This window comes from Gavia stellata, chromosome 1, assembly GCF_030936135.1.
Source record: "Gavia stellata isolate bGavSte3 chromosome 1, bGavSte3.hap2, whole genome shotgun sequence".
Lineage (NCBI taxonomy): Eukaryota > Metazoa > Chordata > Aves > Gaviiformes > Gaviidae > Gavia > Gavia stellata.
In genome coordinates this window covers 14,988,065-15,013,249 of record NC_082594.1, presented here as the reverse complement: position 1 = coordinate 15,013,249, position 25,185 = coordinate 14,988,065, and the positions used below count along the sequence as shown (strand labels likewise).

General features: G+C 37.1%; 1 protein-coding gene across 1 annotated transcript in view; it reads right to left on the bottom strand.

Annotated features, from left to right (window-relative positions):
• Positions 1 to 423: 423 nt before the first annotated feature.
• ARHGAP42 (Rho GTPase activating protein 42) overlaps positions 424 to 25,185 on the bottom strand; it is a 166,374-nt gene continuing 141,612 nt past the window's right edge. The window contains exons 15-24 of the mRNA XM_059816233.1: positions 24,823 to 24,907; positions 23,503 to 23,561; positions 22,576 to 22,681; positions 17,694 to 17,853; positions 14,850 to 14,994; positions 11,628 to 12,008; positions 9,405 to 9,561; positions 8,202 to 8,264; positions 743 to 822; positions 424 to 512 (exon numbers count right to left, since the gene is read on the bottom strand). Coding sequence (XP_059672216.1) covers positions 424 to 512; positions 743 to 822; positions 8,202 to 8,264; positions 9,405 to 9,561; positions 11,628 to 12,008; positions 14,850 to 14,994; positions 17,694 to 17,853; positions 22,576 to 22,681; positions 23,503 to 23,561; positions 24,823 to 24,907 — 1,325 coding nt within the window. The remainder of the gene's footprint in view (positions 513 to 742; positions 823 to 8,201; positions 8,265 to 9,404; positions 9,562 to 11,627; positions 12,009 to 14,849; positions 14,995 to 17,693; positions 17,854 to 22,575; positions 22,682 to 23,502; positions 23,562 to 24,822; positions 24,908 to 25,185) is intronic.

The following is a 25,185-nucleotide window of genomic DNA, read 5'->3' as shown; positions in this document are numbered from 1 at the left end:
AAAAAAAAATACGATTTTCCATATTAAAAAACTATGGATTGCAAGAAATGTCATAGAGCGCATTGCCTCTAAATTTCACACTTCTGTGAGCAACATCCTAGGACCTGAAGGTCTACAGCTAAATGGCAACTTTTTTGATTTTATTGCTCTAGTGTTCCTTACCCATAAAAGAAGAACAGAACAACCTTTTGCAAACAATGGAAGTTATTTAAACAGAGTACCGTCTTCAGTACAGAAACTGTTAACTGTTTCATTACGTTCTGTTCTGTTGATAGGGAGCTGTGTAACCTGCAGCTGCAGTATCTGAAGGAAATCTACCACTCAGCTAACGGGCTGATCCCATATCTGTGTCAGATAAAAATCATAGTGCTTATTATTTGTTACCATGGATACCATGAAGATATTGCTGTCCACTAAAGATTGCTAGAGGAAGACAACGTAATTCTCAGGAATGAGTCCTGTTTTGCCTTCATAAGTTGCTTTTAACCAGCCTGGTTCCACTGATGGATACACTGCAAAAAAACCAGCCAGACAAACAAAACATATTTACAATAAATTAACACTGTTAAAAGATCCTATATATGGTTCGTATATTTATTTAGACAAGTATTTATTCAAGAGCAATTGAAAAATCAGGGCAAAAACTGAGAATTGAAAACGGAATTACACTCTGTTGTCTTGTGGATACACTTCAGTTTTTTATAAATTTTAATGTAAAAAGAGAATGTAAAGCATATCTTACCATTGGAAAATATTGCCCCCTGTGGGAAAGACAGCTCATGACTATGCTCAGCCTTACAGGAATACATGGCTTTTGCTTGTCTGAAAGACAAAAAATACAGGGTTGCAATAAATGAGATAACAAGGAAAAACATATAAAGAAATGAAATTAAAACCTGGGAACAGTAGGAATAATCAGTTGCACAAACACAGGATGGTAATGACTAGTTACACAGTAGTTCAGAGGAGTAGAATTATAGCAGACAATAACTGCAAGCTTATGGGAGTTAACAAGCATGTTATTGCAGAATAGAGACCAACATCCTACTTATTTTTAAAAAGAGGTTTAAAGAGGTATATAATTTATAACTTTGACAAGGATTCTTTCATTCTAGTTGAAGTTGTCATTCAAATGAGTACTGAATTAAGCATATTGCTTGAAGCAAGTGATGGACTGCCTGGAGACAATACAATAGTGACCATTTAAGGTCTAAAAACATGACGTGAGAAAATATAGTTGATCAGTCTACAGAAGAAAATAATACATAGAAGGTAAATATGAGACAAAAGAATGAGAAATCTGTTCTCCAGGCTGAATACAAAAAGGACTTAGATAGATTTAAACTGCAGCAAGGGAGATTTAAATTAGGTGTCTGGGGTGGGTTTCACCTTCAGCCACCTAAATTTAGATGTCTATAAATAACCTACATGCCTAGCTCCACAGATCCTCCAGGCCTGGCTTCTGCTACGGTAGATGCCTACTTGAGAGTGCAACGAATGGCTCACCAGGTTCCACTGCTTGTAGCAAAACTTTCAACAAAATACTTCCTTAAATAATATCTGACATGAAGACACCTACAGGTAAACAGCTAAGTTTATGTCTCTTAATCTGTAGCTAGAAAATCCCTCTGTTGATTAGAGTTGTGAAGCACTGCAACTGCCAAGAACTGGAGAATCCCCAAATAGAATTGCCATGACTAAAAAATTCATTTAAAAAACCCCCAAATTAAAAAAAGCCACTACACAGATATCTGTAAAAGAACTGGTTAGATATATAATGATTCTATCCCAGAGAAGGAGGACAGATTAGATCACCTCTTGATAGGGCTTCTAGCACTAGGATTCTGCAAAATGCAAAATGAAGGACTGAGCATGAAGATGGAAATCAGGAGTTCTCTCCAGATTCCTGCACTTTACCGTACACCTTTCCTTTAATTTCTATACTCAAAGCAGTTTTTAGATGATCCATCAGTTTTTCTGAGTTTCTTTAAACTTATTGGAAATCCACATTATACCAAATGAAGACGAACTTTTTGATTATTTCACCTTTGTATGATGTGATCGGGAGTTACTGATTTGGCTTTCCTTCCAGCCAGGATTTGTATCTCAGTGACACAGTATGTGACCTGCAGTGAAGTTTAAAATGTCTAGCATACTTTTTGAGAGGGTGTATATGCAAGTGACATGTAATCTGTCTTTCCTCCCAAACCAGTGAGATAACAGAGTTGTAAGTTAGAACAATAAGAGTGCCATATCATAAGCATTAGCGTAAGAAGTCTGTTTTATTTTGTGTACTGCCAATGGGGCCCATGGCACTTCACCTTTGGCGTTCCACACCCTCCTGGTGAAGTTAAGCAGGGACAGGCTTCCTAAAGGAGCAGAGAACATCCCTCTACCCTGTCCTCATACTCCGGTGCCAGTCAGTACCAGCACACCATCACTCATCTGAATCTCTAAAAGGGTAAGAGTGGATGGACATATTGCCAAGTTTGTATGTGTGAGCTTTCCAGAAATGATTTCCCTCTGAAGAAAAAGCTCTGAAGGCGATTTATGACCAGACCAAGTGGCGTGTTTTGCCTTCATCTTAAGTGAACAACTGACTCATCAAGGGTTAGACTCTCAGGCTGAGATTTCCAGAGGAGGTCAAGAATTTTGAGTTGTGCCCTCGATATCCAAGGGCACCTTATTTTCAGGATGCAGAAAACATTTCTAACTCTCAGTACTGTCATTCTGGATACAACCCCACTACTACCTAGAACAACATGAGCAATAAACCCATTTATCTACTTTGCTTAAAAGTTAGCTTGCTTTCTGGCTGGCATAGATTGCTCTGTTTAGCATTTTTCCAAGACAACTCCTCGGTGCCTACTGTTATGAAGAACTTGCCATCTACAGTCAACAAGACAGGTGTGAAGTTTCATTACTCTACATAATGCATACAAATTTATACATCATGATCTACATAACATATACTAAAATATACAGAGGGAGATTAGATGACTTTATCGAGGTCACACGTAAACTAGAATTGAGTTCTTTAATCTCAAGATCATTTTTCCTCAAAGTCAATGTAACAAAGAGCATTACAGATGTTCTAATTGTACTGACCCAGATCGGTAACAGTCTGACAAAACAGCTATTTCCTTTGTGGCATAATCATGGATTTTACACATATAAAACAGTAGCATAACTGTTAGTAATGATTATAGTTGCAAGGAACATAAGATAATTGGTAATGAATTTACTAAAGCACAGGGATGATTTTGAACCTGATTTTACTTAGTGGCATGACTATCAAGCCAGTTTCCCATGTCAAGAATGGGACATCTGAGTAATACTGTGACAAAAGTCATTTAAGGCAATAATAAAACCGAACAACAATATTTAAATGTGAGGCAGAATTATTTAAGTTATTCTTGAAATACATGTTGGTTTTTAGTGCCCTTAGAAAAAGTTAAGAAAAATAAATGCATCTTCTCCTATATTCTCTTATGTCTACTAAACTATTCTGTTTTCAGCTTCTAATTTTACCTGATCCAAGTATCTTTACCTTAAAAGTAAAAAGAAGATATGAAAACATGGACTCTGATTTGCTCAGTTCTGGAAAGAGAAAGCTTCCCAGCATTTGAAATTTAGACAGATACACAAACACAAGGTACAAAGAAGTCAGTTTCTCAAAAGATCATGAATTACAGGATTCTTCTCACCACCCGGCTCCTGACACAGAGTAATTACATCCTAATGTTATCTACAAACTCTGTGTGATGGTATAATGAGAGACAGATTCTATGAATATTTACTCATAATTCTGGAGCAATTTTCAAGCCCCTGATTATTACCTCCACACTTGATTTGATTACTTAGGTTCTTGTATTAGTTATTACTCACTTCAACCCTATCCAGCTAGAAGCATTAGCAATGAAAAGGGCTTGCAGGTTCTTGGGCATTTTTTTTGGGGGTGAGATTATGAAAATGGACATCCTTACTTACAGTGTTAATGCTCTTCTCCCTATAAACAAGGCTGTTTGTTAAAAAGCACGTGATAACATCACCAACTTCTATTATGGTTCTCTTAAGATGATGCTGATAATCTGAGAAGAGCATGATTCATGTTGTTTAGTGCAGAGAGAAAAAATAACTTCAGAAAATGGTACCCACATTTCCTAGAAGTTCCTTCTTTCCATGACTTTACTGGATAGACTCCAGATGAGAAAAAATGCATCTTCCCTTTCCCTACTTTTTATTACGTTTGTTTTGAGCCCATAACAATAAACTTATATTAGCAGTCAAAGTGTCAGTACTCATCAGATCATAAACTGTTTTGCAGTCAACAACACCTGAGGCCTTTTCAATAATAATAACAATAGCAGTAGCAATAACAAAATAATAATAATTTTAAAAGTTATAAATAAGCTTTAAAACTATGCTCCTGCCCTAATGAATTTTCAGTCTAGGAAGACAAAGACAGAAGTCAGGAGAAGAATGAATGAGGGAAAGCACATGAATCTCTCTCAGATGAATCATCAGTTAATATTATCCTACAGGAAGAAGACAGGTTTCTAGACTCCTGGGGATGGCAGACTTACAGCCAAGCTTGACTGAGTAGAAAACATTGGTCCAGGCTGGTGTGCTGGTTTTGGCTGGGATAGAGTTAACTTTCTGCATAGCAGCTAGTATGGGGCTGTGTTTTGGATTTGGGCTGGAAACGATGTTGATAACACAGGGATGTTTAGTTACTGCTGAGCAGGGCTTACACAGAGTCAAGGCCTTTTCTGCTTCTCACACCGCCCCACCAGCGAGTGGGCTGGGGGTGCACAAGGGGTTGGGAGGGGACACAGCCGGGACAGCTGACCCCAACTGACCAAAGGGATATTCCATACCATATGATGTCATGCTCAGCATATAAAGCTGGGGGAGGAAGAAGGAAAGGGGGGACATTCAGAGTAATGGCGTTTGTCTTCCCAAGCAACCGTTACGTGTGATGGAGCCCTGCTTTCCTGGGGATGGCTGAACACCTGCCTGCCCACGGGAAGTAGTGAATGAATTCCTTGCTTTGCTTTGCTTCCTGGCACGGCTTTTGCTCTACCTATTAAACTGTCTTTATCTCAACACACGAGTTTTCTTACTTCTACTTCGACTCTTCCGATTCTCTTCCCCATCCCACCTGGGGGGAGTAAGCCAGCGGCTGTCTGGTGCTTAGTTGCCAGCTGGGACTAAACCACAACAGATGGGCAAAGCATTCCAGGTGTTTAAGGAAATGCAAAATATAGCATGAAAATAAAACCAGAAGAATGACTGGGAAAGGATTTTTAATCATATGGTTGGGAGTGGAGCACGGATCTACAGGGCTTCATACTGGCAGCCTACTGCTATTAAAGTCCCAGGCCAGCACCTAGAGATCCTGCTGCCAAAGCCAGAGATGTTTGCTCTCACCAACTCCTCCTTCCCATTTTTCTAGGTATTCTTTTCTAATGAAAATCCTTCTTCTCACTGACTGTCTGTGTACCTCTAAATCAAAGTCAAGAAAACGTAGTCAGGGATTACGTGTTGGTGCATTTTTGTACAGAAGCTGCAATAAAGAGATCTCAGGCCTTACTAAGACTGTTGTATAACTTCAATACTTGTGAAAAAATTAAGAAAACTCTTTTGCCTCTTTCAAGTGCCTACTAGATTAGCAGTAGGGACTGGTCTCAGTGTACACAGTAGCTTAATATCACAGTCTGTGAGATGGATGACTAATATCTTGAAATCAGGGGGGAAGGAATGAGAAGACTGAGAAGTCAAAGTAATTCTGGAATTGGAAAAAGAGAGCACAGGTTGGACAGGGCATAACATTTTGGTCTTCCCTGTCCAATCCTAAAAGATGTACCGTGGTCTCTCATTCTCCTTCTGACTAAAAGAAATCTGTTCAAACCGGTAGCACTGTGGGGACATGTACTCATGTACAAGGAGAGAAAACAGCCAGGTCCAATAATGTCCCAGCATTTAAAAAAAAGGGGACACACACACTCATATTAGAGATACCACAGTATACAAAGTCAGAAAGCAGGGTTGCAAAGACTACTTGGAAGAAGGAATTAAGTAAGACTGGGCCACTGTGGTGGTAAAGCATCGAGTACAAAATTACCTGCTAGAATCACAGAATGATAGGGGTTGGAAGGGACCTCTGGAGATTGTCTAGTCCAAACCCGCCCCCCACCCCCACCCCTACAGATGACAATGTGAGACTGCAAAGCCATATAGGTACTTTTGATCTGTCTACTGCACAAATGACCACAACAGGCAACAGATGCTTCAAGTAGGAATGAAGCTACTTAGATACTATAATGCATAGGTAAGCAGTAGCTTAAAATTTCAAACCTAGTTATTTTTAGCAGGGTAAATTACCCTTGCACAGAGTTCAACACTATCTTGACTTGAATATTTCTGGTATCAAACCGGACAGCTTAAAAATAGTTTCTCTGTCTTACACTCTGTCCTGCATATATTTATTGGATAGTAGTTATGAACTCAGAAGGCCTTTCTACTGGGTCAATCAAGATGTAATTACCATGATTTCTAGATACTTCAGAGCAAAAAAGGACCATCCTAAAGTTTTAAACTAGCCTTCATGTTCATAACATGCATGAGAGGTAAATAAAAGCTGGCTCTGAATTACAAGATTTTACTCAGACTTGAGCAGCACTATAAGAACAGCTGAGCTACTTCTTATGTCTTCCTCATTTTGCCTGCTGACCTCTCATTTTCCATTCTCCTTGTTACCATCACTCTTCTGCTTTCTTAGGAAGGCTGAAATAGAGTAGCTATTAAGCCTTTCACTGTTTTCGGCTTTGTTATCTGCTCTCCAAATCCATTATCAAACTGCTACATTTTTCCTTTGTCAGACTTTTGCTTCTTACATGCTTTTTATATACAGATACATGTGGCACAGGCTCTGAGGGAACAACAGGGGAGAGTTTACAAGAAGGAACAGTGGTGGAGGTGAAGTGATGCAGGACTGGTGAAGCACTCATCACCCTCAGCTTAGGGCACTGGCTTAAGAACATTCCAGTCTCTTCATTCACACTTTTCTTCCTTAAATTAATGCCTTGCTGTTTTCATCTCCCTTTCCCCCCTGCCACCTTCTTTTTTGGTCACCTTACAGTTCATGTACTACACAAAACAAGAACAGCCTTGATTCATGTAAGCTGCTTTTCTTGAACAAATTCAGCGGGCCTTTGCAGGTCAGCTTTCTCTTTCTCGCCCCTGCTAGATCTGTCAGAGAGGACAGCCATATTCCATTGCTGCACATCTCAGGACATGTTGGCATCTTCATTTACAGCTGTGCTACTTTAGATTACTACTTCTGGATTAATTGATTAATGTTTTATTTATTTTTTTTTCTATTGCTTGACAGTTCCAGTAAGCTCGACAGTTCCTGGTTATCAATGAGTAAAGTGATGGACAAAAAGATATGTTCTGTCTCAAAGAACTTGAAATGCAGGGACAGTGAAAAGGGAGACAGACTTTTTCCCACATCCATTTATTTGACTACCTGCCTTCACCTATTAAATGTAAGCCAGTTAGTAATGTATAGAAGATACTGCTTCCTAGACGAACACTTATCAGAACATTCTAACTTAATATAAGAATGAATCAAATCCACTAAATAAATGCAAGCAATTGTAAATAATTCCTGCTGCACAGTACCAAGAAAAAGGGGAACAGTTTCTCCAGGCAGATATTGAGGCATGGAAGGTGTGATGGGAAATACAGGAATCCTGATCAAGTTAATCCTGAACTTTCTAAAGTCCTGTTATTCAGGACTTGCCTACATGAGCAAATTACCATAAACTAGCATGTTTGTTACTCTACTGAAAGCATGTATATACAACCAGCTGTATGGAGTAAGTACAGCACCCTCGTCTGAATTTAAATCCTGTTAATATACTCTTGTAGCTATGTCCTTAAGCAGATCACTAACTCAAGCATTTCTCACTGCAATTCCCCCAGGTGACAGAATGGCCAGATAGGCTGGTATTCTCTATGAGGTTTAGTTTTCTTCTGGAGCAAGGATGAGTTTCATAAACTACAAAAATTTTGCATGCTACATAATGCTGTCCAAAAGACACAGAACAAAGCTCCAACACTTCTATTTCAATATTTGAAGCCAGCAAAACAGAAAGGATTTTACATATTGTTAAATCCTATGAAGCACTTACCGTCCTGAAGAAACTTGTTTAAGTGAACCAGCACTTTCAAACAACTGGGCTCTTGCAGCCACTCTGAAAATAAAGCACCACCTTGCTTTATACTTTGCCCATTAATAAAACACAAAGACTAACTTCACTTTTAATCATCTAAAGACATGGACATGTTTTTCAAAATTGTTTTAATTATTCACTTAGAGAAACAGAGGAAATTCAAAAGCTGAATTTAAGTCCCTATTCAGAAGAATCTTAAGGGCATAACCTAATTGGGGCCTAACTTCCACATGCTCTAGTGCCTTGCTAGGTCAGCAAGGGAAATCTCAACACCCTATATTTAAAATTCTGTACATGGATGGCCAATAGATATATTGGAAATGCTTTTACTGCCAATCTGTCACTATCATGCTGGAACTCTGAGCTGTGCAGGATTCTCTGTTTAAGACACAACAGTCTGTGAAATTACTTCAGTGATCCCTTCCAGTTTAAAAAGTGGAGAGGCTGAATGGAGTCCTGCAGTATTTGAAGAATGTCTTGGTGCTCTGCAGATCTGGAAATTGCTTGTTCATACGGACAAAGAAATTCTGGGTCAAAGTCAGGATTACAGCAAAGATCTAACTCTTAAGTTTGTGTTAAAAGCACTGAGAAACATTGCTAATCGAAATCTCAACAAGCTATATTATAAGCTCTATTGCTTAGAACTAACCTCCTTTCAACATAACCCCCCCCCAAAAAAAAAATTTAGAAAAAACCAAAGACATCAACTATTTAACACGCAGCAAACGAAGAAATTTCAGAGCAGAAGTTTGGGTTTTTTTATCTTTCTGCAATTTTGGACTTACATAAATAAGATCTGATGATCTTCTTGACAAAACAGCATGGATAAGAAGTAGCATTTATGATCCTTGAAACATTAAATTCCAGAAGAACCAGAGATAATAATACTCATCACTTCCCAAAGATACGTTGCTTCATTATAGACCTTATCTGTAGTCTAATGAAGTCAATGGGAGTCTTTCAACTGACTTCAACAGACTTCATGCTGTGTCTCTTTTGTTTACAATTTTAATAAAGCTAGATAAATAATTCAAAAATACAGAAATATTCAAATCGAGTATTCATGGATGCTTTTTCAACTACGTATGTAGCTATTTGGGATCATTTTATAGCGGACAATACTGTAACAACACAAATCTCCAAAGGGCCTTGATGACTTACACAGATCCTGGTCTTTGATAGCCATTACTTGATGCAGTATCTAATCTTAATCTCCTGCACATTTTGGGAGGCAAATCAGGGTTTGGTGGAGCCTTTGGTGTATCTTTGGTATCTGTTGAAGATAAGCTCTGTATAGATCCACTGCAGCTTTTGTTACCTAAAGAAAACAACCAAATTATAGGGAATATTAAAACTAATTTGAAGCTGATTCACAACATGTGTAACATACAAAGTAAAATTTTTGTTGTTGTGGGGTTTTTTGTTTTGTTTTTGTTTTTTTTTTTTTGTTTTTTTTTTTTTTGTTTTTTTTTCTAAAGAGGCAAAATAGTTAGAGAAAGTACTTAGAGTAGAAACAGCCTTTCAGGCAGAAAGCCAGGAGAAAAGGACCAACAGCAAGAATGAAGAAATGACATTAAAATTGTGAAGGCTAAAAAATTACATTTTAGTTAAATGGCTAGACAGTACATTCACTAAAAAGTGACAATAAAAACAACATTTATAAAGTAGAACACTGCATAGAACTGTAGAAAAAAATCATATTGGAAGGGATCTCAGGAAGTCATCTAGTCCAAATTCCTGCTCAAAGCAGCATCCACTATGAAATCAGACCACATTAATTTGTGAGAATTAATATTGCAATATCCACAGAAGCTTCATGAGTTAAAAAGAAAAAATACTGAAGAATTAATGATCATGATTAGGCATTAAGTATCATTAAGTATGAGTTGCCTAAAACAATTACTACTGTCAATAACTGCATCTACTTCTGTGTTTATTTATTCCCAGGAATAACAGATGCTTAATAATGCTTTAAAAGCTGTCATAATATAAAGAGGTCCCAAAGCATAAAAACAATACCTGTATTATTAATATTGTTATTCTATAGTATTATTCTATATTATGAATTATGGTTAATGATAATTATTATTCTACATTATTAATACTGTTAATACAACACTAGTTAATATCTGGAAGTCTTAGGAAAAAGCTTTTACACTCCATGGGGGGCAGAGGGGAGAGAACTTTCTTAAGCTTTTAGGACTTCGCACATAACCACGTATTTACCCTACCTGTACCTGTATTACTTACACTATTGACAGCTCAGTGGCAAACTCACCACTCGCACTCAGTCCACTGGAGCTCATTGTTTCAGTGCCGGCTATTGATCTTCATAATTCAAACCACTGCAAATATACTGATTTCAAGAAGGTGTTTCTTCTAAAGTAATTTCCACATAGCTGTCAATATAGTGCAGTATCACCTCATGTACTCACAGAGGTACGGCAAGGGTTCAGAGGCATTCCTGCTAACTTAGCATTTAGCAGAACTGTCTGAACTAAGAAGCTGTGTTTTTAAGCTTCTCTGTCCTGTAAGCAGCCTTGTCTACAGGCTTACTTGGAAAATAGGCTCAACTTAGGTGCTCTGAGGGTGTTCTTCGAAGCAGCGGCCTTCTTTGACTGAACAGGAAGACTGGTGTCCTAACTTGTGCACTGAAATTGGATTCCTAAAGTTGGCTTTGCAAACTTGTGGTTGTTCTTGCACATCATGTCTATATACAGGACCATTCAGCCATAATCTTACATTCAAGCAAATCTACTTGCAGTACTAGACAACAAACCATGCAAGTAGGGCAGAATGAAGCAGCCATTCCATCAGCAGGGTTTCAGACATAGCAGGGATTACCTTTTTATCCCATCTGTCCAGTGCTATCTCAACTAAAGGCATTGACTGTAAAATCCATAACTAAAAAACAAAAAAACCCCAACCTTTCCTTCAATCTCCTATTTCAGTCAACTAAAGAGATGCAGTTGTTTGTAAAAAAAAAAAAAAAAAAGAAGGCACATTGACAAGGAGTGACAAAACTGTTACTTACTAGAATTACTAGGTATGTTAAGCGTAGTGCTTTTCAAATTTACATGCTAGCTTTGATCAATATCAAACATGTTGCAACAAATCATTCCTTTGACATAGTGATAAACCATAGCTACCACCTCTTACAAACCAGCAATCTCCTTACAAGTCAGTGGTATAGGTTAGGCACAGCAGGACAGAGCGCTCTAAATTCTGAGAAACACAGAAGCGGTTTGAAAACTGAAAGAACATGCCACAGAAATTAGAAAATAAACATAAAAGATTAATGGATATTGTTAGCTTTCAGATGCAGTTCTTATCTTCTGATGCCTCACAGTAAACACTGATGTCCTAAAAGAACTTGGAAATTACCTTCAGCTGATGGAATTGATCTGAGGGAAGATGCTGAAGACCTTTTCAGCCCAGACAGACTGTAAGAACTCTTTTTGATCAGGTCTGTTGGTGGAGAGGCATTCTCTGGTCCAGTGACAGAAGCTACACTTTGGCAGTCTGACTCCACATCTGTTTTAGTTGCATCCTCCTTTGATGAGGATTCTGGACTTGTAGTCCAGAGGCCTGAACTCTTCTGGCCATTAGAAGAAGGGGGAGAGGCAATCCATGGAATCCCTCCTGATTTCTCCCTGGGCTGTGAGGGCGTGCATTTGGTAGTGCTGTTCTGCTCGGAGGAGTGGGAAGAGAGAGATTCAATGCTGCCCATGGGAGTGCTGTCTGGGCTACTGCTGTACGAGTCACCTATGGAAGAGTGAGGGGAGGGGAGAGAGAAAGAAACAAAAAAAATAATTACATTTTTTAATCATGTGCATTTCTCTCACACACACCTTTAGCCCCTTGTACCTTACCTGTCATCAAATTCATTAATCTGGTTTCAGAGGCAGCAATTCTTACGACAAAATATCTATTTAGTCACTCTAAGTTCACATATATTCCTATCCTTAACCTCAAAGAGCTGCATTTTGTGGATATTTCTTTAGAGCTGATGAACATAATGGGCTACAGGCTAAACTATTTCACATACAAGTTTGCGTTTTCAAAGAACTGCTTGCAATATAAACTTCGTTAGGAAATTCAACAGTTACAATGCTGCAGTATCTTCGTGGTGAGCATCTTGCTGGATTTCCATGATAAGGCAAATGTGATACTTGTCACATTTATGTTCTTCAATGCATGATTGTATTGCCTGCAGGCACAAGAATTAAATTTTCCTTTGGTTACCAAGCTGCTGAGGATCTCTGCAGTCTATGACCAGTCATAAGTCTATCTACAGATATCCTATTTTGTGAATCATCATACCTATCATAAAATATCTGTTCTGCAGAACTCATTCCTTACAACTTGAACATTTGATGAATTTCTTTAATTAGACTGATACTACAGAAATTTACCTACCTACACAACAATCTTTCTATTGATCTTATTTCCAACAATCTTTTGCAACAAATAGTTGGAATATCCTAACAAAATTATCTGATGATATAAAGGTAGGAACACTCATCAGAACTGAGGAAGGACTAGCCTATAATACAGTGAGGGCTGAATTATCCTGAAGACTGGATTCAGTCTAGTGAGTCATACATTGGTTTCTAGTAGGATTTGTTCCAAAAGCTAGGAGATATAATTAACAAATTTCACAAGAAGCAGAGAATATATATTCTTCAACCACACAGTAGTTATAAGACACCAACATGATACAGCTGCTTTTGCCTTCACCTGTTTCAATATCCTTGGCAACAAGTGACCGACCATAACCACACACAATACTACAGATAAGCTCACAAATACCAATGCCTTGTGTAGTGGATCTGACAACAGTAGTGTCACTGATACAATAATCTGAAATATTCTGCCTATTTCTGGCCAGAATTCTGGTATTCCAGATTAGGTTGTCCCCCATCTTGCCCCTTTACAGACCATTAGTCCCTTGAAAATTGCAAGATTGACTGAAGCCTAAATTTGTCAGATAGATACATTTTCTGTCATCCCCTACCATTTGAAACCTATATCTCATTTTGCCATGCCATACAGAATTCCTTAATTTCCTGCAATATAGTTAAGCGTCTGTGCTTCATTTAAATGATGACTTAAAACCACCTAGTGCTTCAGAATTTGCTATTGCCAGAAGCCAAGGCTCTCTCTTGCCTGTCTCTGGCCACACCTAGAGATATTTGACAAGGAGAATACCTCAGCTTCTGCCTCGGCCTTCCAGACACAAGCAAGATCTTAACTGGAACTTGTGTAGCAAGTGCTGAGCTTGAGCCAATAAGCAAAGCACAAGGGGAGAGCTGATGGGTCAGACCTAGTTTCAATTCATCCGCCAGCACAAAACGTGTCTGAATGAAGAAGTGTGAGCTTGCACACGCTCTGCAGAATACTTGCGCAGAAATGCCCCTTTTTTATGCTGGCATCCATTCATTGCAGTTACACAGTGAAGAACAGTTGAAATTCGCCCAGTTTCTCATCTGGTGAATGTAACTGATGGTTCCTCTGTAACTTCTTACTCAGGATCCCGTGCCATTCACACTGGCAATCGATGTGTAGGCAGCTGTTGATCTCATTTAGTATTTAAACTCTCACTGGCCAGAATCATGTAATATAAACCTATGGAAAATTCAGCACCTGTGCAAGAGTATACTGCAGATACATTTCCTAACATTACAGACTTCAGAATTACTACAGATCCTCAAGAACAGAGGTCCCTTAACTGTGGATTAATTTAGTGTAGCAGTCTCATGTAAATCTCCTTGAGGAACCAAGGGACACAGAAGTTTTTTTGGAAGTCTGCTGCAGTAGTGGAACTGTTAACAACTTAATCTTTGCTACAGTTTCAATACTTCTCAATGGTACAGCCCGTAAGTAAAAAAGTCATGGCCCACTAGATGACAATGAATGAAGTGAAACTTATTAATAGTCATATTTATATGAAAATAAATAAGCATTCTAAGAATCAATTAATTACACACATAACTCCCTGCTGTTAAGCAGTAAGCAATATGGGAAGTATACTGTTTCTCCCCAAAATATTAGAGTTTGTTTCTATTCCAGAAAAACTAAGAAAGTTTCAGTGGTTTTGGCAAACCTAGGCAGTGGATGACTTTGAACTGATGACCACAGTTTCATGCACATGAAAAACGCCAAGCAATGGTTTTGATTGCCTGATCTTGACTAATTTACACTTATTACAGGAGGAGAGGAAAGATTCTATTTATAGTTATTATTATTATTCCCAACCTTAACAATCATCTTACAGGCAAATGAAGTGAACTTCATATAATGAACTCCTCCGAGTTTCAAAGCAGACTACATTTAGATTAGAATATAAAGTCTACTATAAAAGATTTTTGAACACTGTATGCAACACAAGACTTGCCTAAAATCAAACATCCTTCCTCATCTGAGGGAAGCAAGGAATGCAGTCATTCAACAGTCTGGCTATGACTCACAGAGGTTAAAAAGCTGACAAAACCCCATCTGTTACAGTTGTAATTACTGGAATACAATACTTACTGGATATTATTCAGAAAAGTTACAAGACAAGACATAAAAAGGAAGATAATGAGTCAACAAAGACAAACTTACTGTCAGGATCGGCTAGACATGGTGTATATCTTCCTTTGGGTTTACGTGAACCTGTGGAGAGACAAATTGCTCTTGTCCTTCTTGAACCTGATCGGGACTGAGGTTGGGGAAGAGGAATATTGGGGTCTGGTGCAGTGTGAAATATCTGCGTGATTAAAAAAAAAAAAAAGGGAAAATAAATGACAATAACAATAGAGGTACTCTTACACTTCCATTATTAATCATTTATGTTTCTTACCACTGAACCTGAAATTAATGCTGTAATAGTCTCACACATTACAAAAGAGTCAATTCACAGAATATAAGCTTTGCTCTGATCTCATTTTACAATCCAAGAACCACAATACTGAGCTGTATTTAAAATTTATACCGATTATATAAAACTATTTGTTTAAAGAGTTTTGTTTTCTAGCCCTTGTTAAGAAGTGCTTAACAATCTAAATTGTGAAACATATAATATGTGCTTACAATTAACTCCTGCCCAAGAAGTAATAATTTTTAAAAAATATCATGAAAAGATTGAATTTTTCTCTGTGTTCCTGTGAAAGCTCTTGCATGTCACAGAAATTTGTTATAGTCGTAACTTATTACAATCCAGTCTGTATTTGAGAAAACCACTTTATTTTGCCAAACATGTCAAGTTTGATGAGGAACATCTTTATGTTCAGAGCACCTCCTGATTTTACATACCACTGCTACCACTGGTCAATTTGGCACTTCATTACTGAAGAAAAAATGAAAATTTTTGGGGTATCTGACTACTGTGATCTGACACAGGTACACTGGAGGTTTTAAAGAACTGTTTGCTGATAAGCATGGCAAGTTTGCCAGCAAGGACAACACAGAAAGTCCAGTAATTTGGGTGACTTTCATTTATATCAGCTGTTCTGCAATATCCAAGACATGTGCAGTAGAGGTCTTGAAAGACCCTAAAAACCCTCTTGGATACTTCTAGTGAAAATTAGAATTGTCTTGGAGGATGACCAAAGCAAAAAATATAACCAAAAGATTTGCGTGTTTTTCTTCCAGATGTCCTTTCTCACCTATTCCTCCTAGTGTAGGCTGTAAGCTCTACTAAGTATCTCTTATGGCATTCTGTGGAATAGTTCCATGGGATGAAGAAGATGTTTTCCAGACAAAGATTGCCTATTCAGTTAAACTACTGAAGGAATTAGAAGTGTCCAATCTCCATAGCATAGAGAGGGCCAAGTGTTATAGGTTAAATACCATGCAACTGCAAAATACATCTCTACAAAGATTTCTGGATCCCCTATCAACAGGGCACTCCCAGAAGAGGATGAAGTGAACAATGAAAAGATAACTCCATGCCAGTCACAGAAATGGAAGAAAGCAAATATACTTCTATGCTAGAAAATACTTTAATGGAAATCTTAAGATGTTCTTGAAGTACATTAATACTGTATTAGGCACTAGAGAGTAGCACATCAATACAAAAATATGTCTGTAGACAGAGAAATAGAGCAAGGGTGATTTTGGTTGTGCAGCCACGGTCTTTGTATTGAATGAGCTTGTAATTTTCCGGAGGGGAAATTCAGTGTTGGAAAAATGTAATATATATGTTTTGGAGTTACAGGCAAGGCTATCAGTATCACACCAATTTTGAGGAATCCCTATGAAATATAACTGATGATACCAAGCAGTACTGTCAGTATTTACTGACAGTACTTACTTACCAACCAGCACAGGGGATCCTGGTATTGACCGGGAACTGTGCCGTAGCTGAGTAATGTGAAATGAAAGAAACCCAAAGTTTTTTCACTTTGTTTTGTTAGTCATCAGAGAAGGTGACAGATACCAACAAAAGATCCCAAAAATACAATTTCTTTTGATGACCAAGTAAAGGAAGTCTTGACTGTTCTGCTGAGTTCTGAAATCAAATAGTTTAAAATAAAATAAAATCTGAGAAGGCTTTTCAGTGAAGCTGATACCTGCAACGGTAGTGACTAAAAGTAAGTGTTTAAGATTTCATGGATTTTCCTTCTCAAGCTCTTAAACAGTTCTTATTCAATGTTCCAGGAAAGAGTTTGAGATGGACCTTATGCTGTCACTGGTCTCTTTGGGGAAAACAAAATAAACAAGGCAGTCACAGACATGCCTTTCTTCAAAGCAAAAGAAGTACCTAGAGAAATTTGTATGTTCCAGAGTATTCAAGAACACTTAAATCACAAAGACACGATGGGCTTAAAACCTGTAACTAGGAATAAAACCGCATCTAAGACTTTTTTTTTTTTCTTTTTTACTTTTGATCTAGTACCTACACACATGACACAGCACACAGAAATGGGCGATTGGGCTGGGGATCCACATTGATGCTGCTCGTGAAAAAAGGGACTGAAGGATGGTTGCGGTTTCATGATGTTAGGTGGGACTAGATCTCCACTGTGCAGTTGGCGTATCCCCCAAAGGACAGAAACGGTCAGAAAGACTCCGTCCTGATGCACTCAGAGAAGAATACATGCATTCACTTGGAGTGAACCTTCATACACTGCTAGCATGAGAGAGATGAAGGAGCTGGGAGCAAAGTTATGACCTTCTCGTTCTGTTTCTAGATATAAGAAGGACACAGCATTTTCACAAAGCAACTGAGGATTCAGAGCAACTCCTTGAAAGCATGGAAGATTATGCCTTGGATCTGTACCGTGCACAGCCACAAAACACTTGCTAGGAATACAGATCCATAGCATGGGGAGGGAAGAAGGTATTCTTTCTATCAATGACCTTCTACAAATGCTAGTTTTCTTATTCTTAAGAACTTAAGGATGGTAATGAAAATGAGATCTTAGTTCCATGTTATCATAAAACAGTCAGATAATGTCTTTCTACCTTTTCATAATGCTCTATCAGAATTTCAACGACGATATTCTGAAACTTAATGTTCATCATAGCAGCCACGGTTTCTTCTTGAGCTCTCATCAGAGTTGGTCCAAAGATAACACCAAGGTTGGATACAGTCATTAGATTTTGCTGACTGTGTAATGATACCCTTTAAATGAACACAAACAATATGCAATTAAATAGTTGTGCTAAACTACAATTCCAACAGGCAAAAGCCTGTTAAGACTATTTCTTTAACAAGATCCCAAGTTCATGCCTCCCCTTTAAAATAATTTTTTAAACTTTCACTTTTACTAGAGTCAAAATGCAGTGCACCACAACTACTGTATTTCCATTAAGGCTCCCATTCTGCAATAACTTAATGGATAATGAGCACTTCTTCCTAGAGTAAGTATTTAAGTTCCTGACATAATTGACAGGGAAAAGCAACTATCTTTGAAGGTCTCCACAGAGAGATTCAGACCACCTAAAGTTCAGGAGTCTTAGGGTAGGTACCTGTCTCTCTCCAACGATTATACAGTAACTTTAATACTTGATGTTGGATTGACTGAAAATACTATGATATAACTGAAGTCAACCATATACCTTAGCTTTCATGTAAAGGAAAGAAACTCGGTTACTGAAAAAACTTACACTGCAACAGGATCTCTTTACTAATGTGTTGAAAACATGGGATCAATGGGGTCAGTGAAATTATTGTTTCTGTGGTATAGATAACACTAGATGATCATAATGTCATCGCCTGTGTTTAAAATATATTAACCTTTTACTTCTGTATATTCTATTATCACTTACTGTACCTTTTCCGTCATTTTTCTTCTTAATGTAGAATTTAGAAACTTAGTTTTTCCAATAATTTATCAAATAGTAAAATGAAAACCATCAATCAGTAATCCTCAATGCCCCTTTTCTCTCCTTACGAATAAGATTTGCCAAATGAAAACCGTATCATCATAAATCCTTCAAAATAACTGCCAGTGATTCCCCTGTCACAGCTGCCCTATTGCCTCATGTCTGAGAAATATCGTGCCAAGTAAAGATTTGACAATTGCCTTAACGCTTAATTTTACTGAATCTGCTACCAAACAGAATCCGTTATTGAGGCACCTGTTCACATCTTCCTCTTCCTTCTTACCACTATCTGCTACCATTGTCAAGCTGAGCATTGTTAGCCATTTCCTACATAATTAACATAACCCTTGTACCTTTTAAGAGACAGTAAAATCTACAAAATACTGGAAGACTAGCAGGTAGGAGCAAACTTTATCTTCCGGTTTTCTCTGACAGCCTTCATTAATCATGTTTGTGGAGACATCTGCTACATTTTCCTTCCAATAATATTCTCAGATAGCTTGATTTGTTCTTAAAATGTTATACAAACTTTAGTAAAATGATCTATCTGATATCAGAGTTTGGTAGCAAATAACACAAATACTATCCCCTTACAAAGATTAAAAAGGCAGTGACAAAAAGACTGTGAGATTTTCCCAAGGCTACTGCGGGATTTTGTTAGGATCAGGATCAAACCCATGTCTGGACTCACACATTACCCTTTCTCTCATTCTCACTGTTGAGTAGGCACTAATGATACACAGAATGAGTAGAATAGTAGAATTATCTTGGTATAGAGGTGAGATAGACTGTACAATTACTTCTATAACGAAGTAATACTCCCCTTATATTTGGAACAGGAACATTTTAGCACCCCATTTACATTGAGAAGCAGGAGAAGTATGGGAAAGGGATTTGTATTGGAGACAACATGTTTATAAACTGCAGGAAAATAAATGCCTATCTTCTTACATGTTTCCTATGTTGCTTCATTAAGTTATGCCAAAAAAAACTTTCCAAAATTTTACTTCAGACAGACACACTGGCAGATACTGTTATCTGGAAGCCATATCATGAAAATGACTACCTTGTTAAAGCACATTTTTAGCCAATTATCTTAATCTAATTTTCCTCTTTAAGAGATCTTATGTTTGGTTAGGTGACTAAGGGGTGTTTGGGAAGTCCACTAGTATTTTAATGAAAATAGAATTTTGAATTACTCAGCTCTAGGTTTGTTAGAATAACCCTTTGCAATGTTACTCTGCTTCGTGCTGCACAGCAACTGTCAAGGTCTCTTACACAAACATTATAGTCTTACAGCATAAGACAGAAAGTAGTGTTTGTCCTGTGTTTGAGTTTCCTTGGTTACAAATTTGGTAGCTTGGTTAATAAAAGGAATGGTGAATTTAATAACATTGTAACCAGAAAGGACTTTCTACAGAGCATTTCAAAGGCTCAATTTCTTGCAAAAGAGAAAAAACCGAGGCCTGTAAATGGATCATTTTGATAACCAATTTCCCCTGACCTAGTCCTACTGTTGCTGGGCTACTGAATAGATACAGGCCAAGGTAATCACGCATCTCAGCCAGCTGTAAGGCATTCATTAAGGCGCAGTTGCTTTCTCCTCAAAATCTCTTCCTTTGGTGTATCACCAGTATATTTTTGATACTGTCAGACTGCAGACTCCTGACTACCTACCTTAGAAAAGTATGGTGTTATTAAATCATACCAAAGAACTATTTATTCTTTAAAGTAGACAGGTAATTTGACTAGGAAGGTTTAAAAACAAAAAATGAGTTACCTATCTGAAAATAACACCAAACTTCCCGTGTTTGCCTAGCTGCTGACTGAGTATATACTCATACAGTATCACATCTCTGCAGGGTGCTTTTCAGGATTTTGCTGAATTGTTTGTTTGTTTGTTTTTAGTATGATCTACATCCCACAACATCTAGATCGTGTTTAATTTTTCACAGTGACACAAAAGTCAAGGTAGGCAGAGACGTAAAGACCTCAAGACCTAAACCAGGAAAAAATAATATCCTTATTTTATAACCCGTAGTTAAAAGTATAGTATTTTCACCTAGACACAAAAGCATACCAAAGGAACTGATCAGCTAAAAGAAATAGAGAGAAAGGATGCACATTTTGAAATTAGATTTTAAACAAAAGAATGAAGCAACAGGAGGTTGGGTTTTTTCATATTTTCCCATTTACATAAAATTAGGTGCTTTATCTGCCATTTGTTCCTTGAAAAATCTCCACACAGTGGTAGAAAAAGATGAGGAAGGAAGAGAACTAATACACTCGAGACTAATTTTTAATTCAGTCTCATTAGAATTTCTAGCATAAACAACAGCTGGCAAATTATATGAGAAATTAGAAGGGGTGAATTGAACATTGGAAAGAAAAGAACTGAAAGGTTTCAGTATAAAACCGTAAGATTAAATTTATCAGAAATGAGAATTGCATCAAAGATGTGATAGGCAACAGTTAAACAGAACAATTAAAGAAAGGAATACTGCAGGCATGCTTTTCTTTGGAAATGCATCTGAGGTCATATTGAGAATAAAGAGGCCAGGAAAAGAGGTCAAGAAAGAAATTCTTGCCTATAACTCATTCTGCCTAGAAATAAGGCAGTTCCTATGTATATATATTTCTGATTTTGAGGCTTCCAGACTAGCAACTTTTACAAAATCATTAATCCCTCACTAAATATTTTAATTTTTTAGATGCTTAGAAAGCAGTAGATATATTTTTTAGCTAATCAAACAACTCTGAGTAAGGAAGCTTTCACCTGGTTCTCTGGGTTATCCCATGTCTAATGAGATGCAAGGTCTGCCTAATCAGTTTTTGCAATGGAAGCATTCACAGCAGTTCCCTGTCATGTTAGTTCTCCAGGGGCTAATGACATAAAGGGCTAAACCCAATTTATTAGGGCTAAATAATTTCCTGTCAAAGAAATTTTCGAAGTTCTCAGGTCTATAAGAGGAAGCAAAACTGCATTAGGGTCCACTGTAGACAGCTTACTGCAAGCTGTGGCTCAAGCTGTGATCAAAAAAGCAAAATATCTGGGACATAATAAACAGAATGAAAACAATATGGACTCCTCTCTTATGTCTTCTACATATCTCAGTTATGTGAGCCTTATCTGAACAACTGCTGTTTCAGTATTCACATTCCCAGATCATTGATAAATGTACTAAAAATTATACAGCATCCTAAATCAGAAAGAATAATACATATTAAAAAGTATTCAGCAAATACCAGTGAAAACCTACCAAAGATTTAGTAAAACTTACCTGAATAACGTTTGATGAAGAAACAGGATAAATTACAATGTAATAACAGTATGTAATCATAGCTAGTGATATAGAGAGACATAAGAGAATAAAAACTTGTCTTTTTTGTCTCACAGCATGTGCTAAGTGTAATTCAGTGAGGACAAAAGGTCATCAGTTCAAAGAAATGCAAAATCTTTTCCATCTGACGTTTAATTAATACTCAGAGAAGCTGATGAAACAAGGGATCAAAAGTGGGTTTGGACATTTATATAGATATCAAAAATATAAATAATAATAGTGTTTTCAAATGATACTACACTTCAGAGCTGTTAGAAAAATAAGATCAAACATGAAGGACAAGTATTATCACATTACTCTACTCTCCATTTCTGAAACAGTTTGGGACCTCGAGTCATATTCAAAACGGCATTTTCTATCAACCTTAGCATAGTTTTAGAAGTTTCTTAAATTTAATTAGTGCCAATTCCTGTAGTAAGTAGGAGAGAGAACGAAAACTTTGAGTGGGTTTATTTTAGAAACATAGTTGGTCATCTTGGTGACTATGGTGTTATTTTTTATTTTGTTTCTACAGTGAGTATTCTTCAGCTACGTTGAGAACATGATTTTAGAAATCAAATATAATTTCAAGTGGCATTCTTTCAACAAAGAGAATGGATTAAGCAACACTGACAAATTTAAAGTGGAAATAATCACATCTTACATTAATACCAAAGACAAAAATGAAAAAGAATTACTTGACTAAGTGCTTGATAAGGATGTCCAGCATCTCTCTGTTCTTCTCTGGTAACTTATGCACAAGCGCATGCACTGCCTCAACTCTGTAGTTCTGATCATCTGACTCTATTAAACAGAAAAGAAATATTGTTGATAAATTAGAACATGTGCTAATATGTAACTACAAATGGCACCAATGCCTGTACACTAATACACACATGCATTACAAGGAGCCAAACACAATTAGCCTTTAAAATGATGAGGATGATTTGATTATATTTATTACAACATTCTGAAATCTGTATTTCAAGTAACTTGCCAAAAGCAGTTACCAGCGATACTGGAACCAATGAAATCTGTGGCAATTTTGACCCGATGTGCCACTTCAGTGAAATCCACGATTTTACCCCTTGATATTCGAAGTATATAAAATTCTCGAGTGTCTTTTATTCTTATCAAGGCAAGAAGAAATGGGGAAGTAACTTCAAATTCTAAGCTGGAGTCATTAGAAAAACAATCTTACCATTTCTGTATCTAATGACTCCATTTGTGAAAAGGAGATTATTATCACCCCCTCCAATTTCTCAAAGCAAGCTGGGAAAATAAAGGTCCCTGGATAAGAGGGATGAATGCTATAACAGAATTATCAGCCCGTATAAAACAAACAAACATATAAATCAAGGTTCAAAATTTCATGCAGAAGGCAGTCACACAGAACCTCTAAAAAGATCAGAACAAACCACTGAACAGCTTCATCTAGTGTGACTTCTCTGTTTTGAGGGCCTTCATGTGGCACTGTGCTGTCACATACAGTGACATGGAAGAACTCGGATCCATGGCTGGATCACTGAATAATAGACCAAGGAGAAAAATAAGGATAGTAACTGAGGAGATTAAGGGTTAGAAACATATAACTTTCATGGAAGTGTATTTATTAGTTTACTTACTAACAGCAACAATGAAATCTTTGTGCAGCTTGAAAGTCATCAGTGGTTCTGAAAGACACCTGGTTGTAAAAAATATTAGAAAGAAAATTTAAAACAATGCGTTACTCAAAGTCTTTTTAAGTTTTATGGGTGTGATTATGATAGCCCTCAACATCTGCATAATGTATATAGGTACGTTGCAGGAAACCCAATCCAGTGATGACTGGTTGCAAGTAGTATACAACTGAATCATGTACATAGTCTGAACATCTCTTTGAATTGAATCTGGTGTCACCATGTAAGTTAATAAGGGAAATAGTACTGGCACTGACATCAGCACCAAGACTCACTGTTTTCTGGTTTTCATACTGTAGAACAGTAACAAAGAGAGCTGCAGAACATGGGACAGTGGGCTGCAGAAGCGATCTTTTGCCCAAGAAAGGCAAAAACATGATGAAATTTGGGACTGAAATTTTGATCTGAGAGATCCTAGAAGAATCATCCGCTGAGACAGTGAATTGCCTTATAGACACAAACACACAACTACTGCTAGCTCACATTCTAATTTCACAAATACAATATCTACAATGATTTGTGCTTCTGAAGATGTATTATAAATTTCTTCAACCAAAGCCAGTCTTTTCAATGACGTTTACATAAGCATCGCACTATAAATCCTAGGCATATTTTCCAGAGTGAATAGGGATTTCTGATGCTGCCCTTTGTTAGGTGACTGGTTTAGGAAATCTAGATTTTTAAAAGGTATAGAACACCCACCATCTGGATTTGATGCTTTTTATTATTTTGAATGTTACATATTGAGACCCAAAAAAGAGTTTTCTTGGAAGTACCATAATTCTTAAAAATTCTGTCTCTTATTAGCAAAAATTTTAAGAGAAAATGATAGTGTGGAAGGGATATTGTGTTTGTGAAGTCACTAACAGCATAGGATGAAAACATATGCTTTTGCAGAGATTTTTATTCTGCTCCAGCAATGATGCCATGAAACTTCATGGTACACAGCATAAGGGATTCAGAAAAGAAAGACTGAGCACCACATGCATTGTGGTTAACATAAACGATTTTAAATAAAAACATGCAATTAATTAAATTCTGCCAAATTTAGGGCTATATATATGTCATGACTATATGGATAAGGCACAAAGTGTGTGACAAATTTTAGATTTATTATTACACATAATCATGGGGATATTAGGCAAGATAATAATATACTCAATTATTACCATGCTAATGGATACAAGAAATGTAATATGATATTAATAAGCAAAAGATTAATGGGCCAGAAAAAGAATACTGAGATTTCTGTAGCATCATACTTACCTGAGGTAGTTTTTTAGTCCGCTTGTTATTGTTTTATTGTCCCAAAGTTCCATATCAATATCCATATCAGGAGGAGATTTAGGGGCTGGTAGAAATTTGAATTATGATTGTGTTATAGTTTGGCTAACACACTAACTAGAAAAGCAGCAAAACATATGCTAATAGATTAGTCATTTAGCTCATAGGATTACTTATTAGCCAGAATATCTACCAATCTGATCAATTTGAATCTTTTAACCTCTGCCAAAGTATTAATGAAAATGAATTTAGCACTCATATTTAGTACCTGCAAACATTAACTATATGCACTGTATCAAAGTGTAAAGTAAGCCCAAGTCAACAGAGAATTACTAATGTATTTGG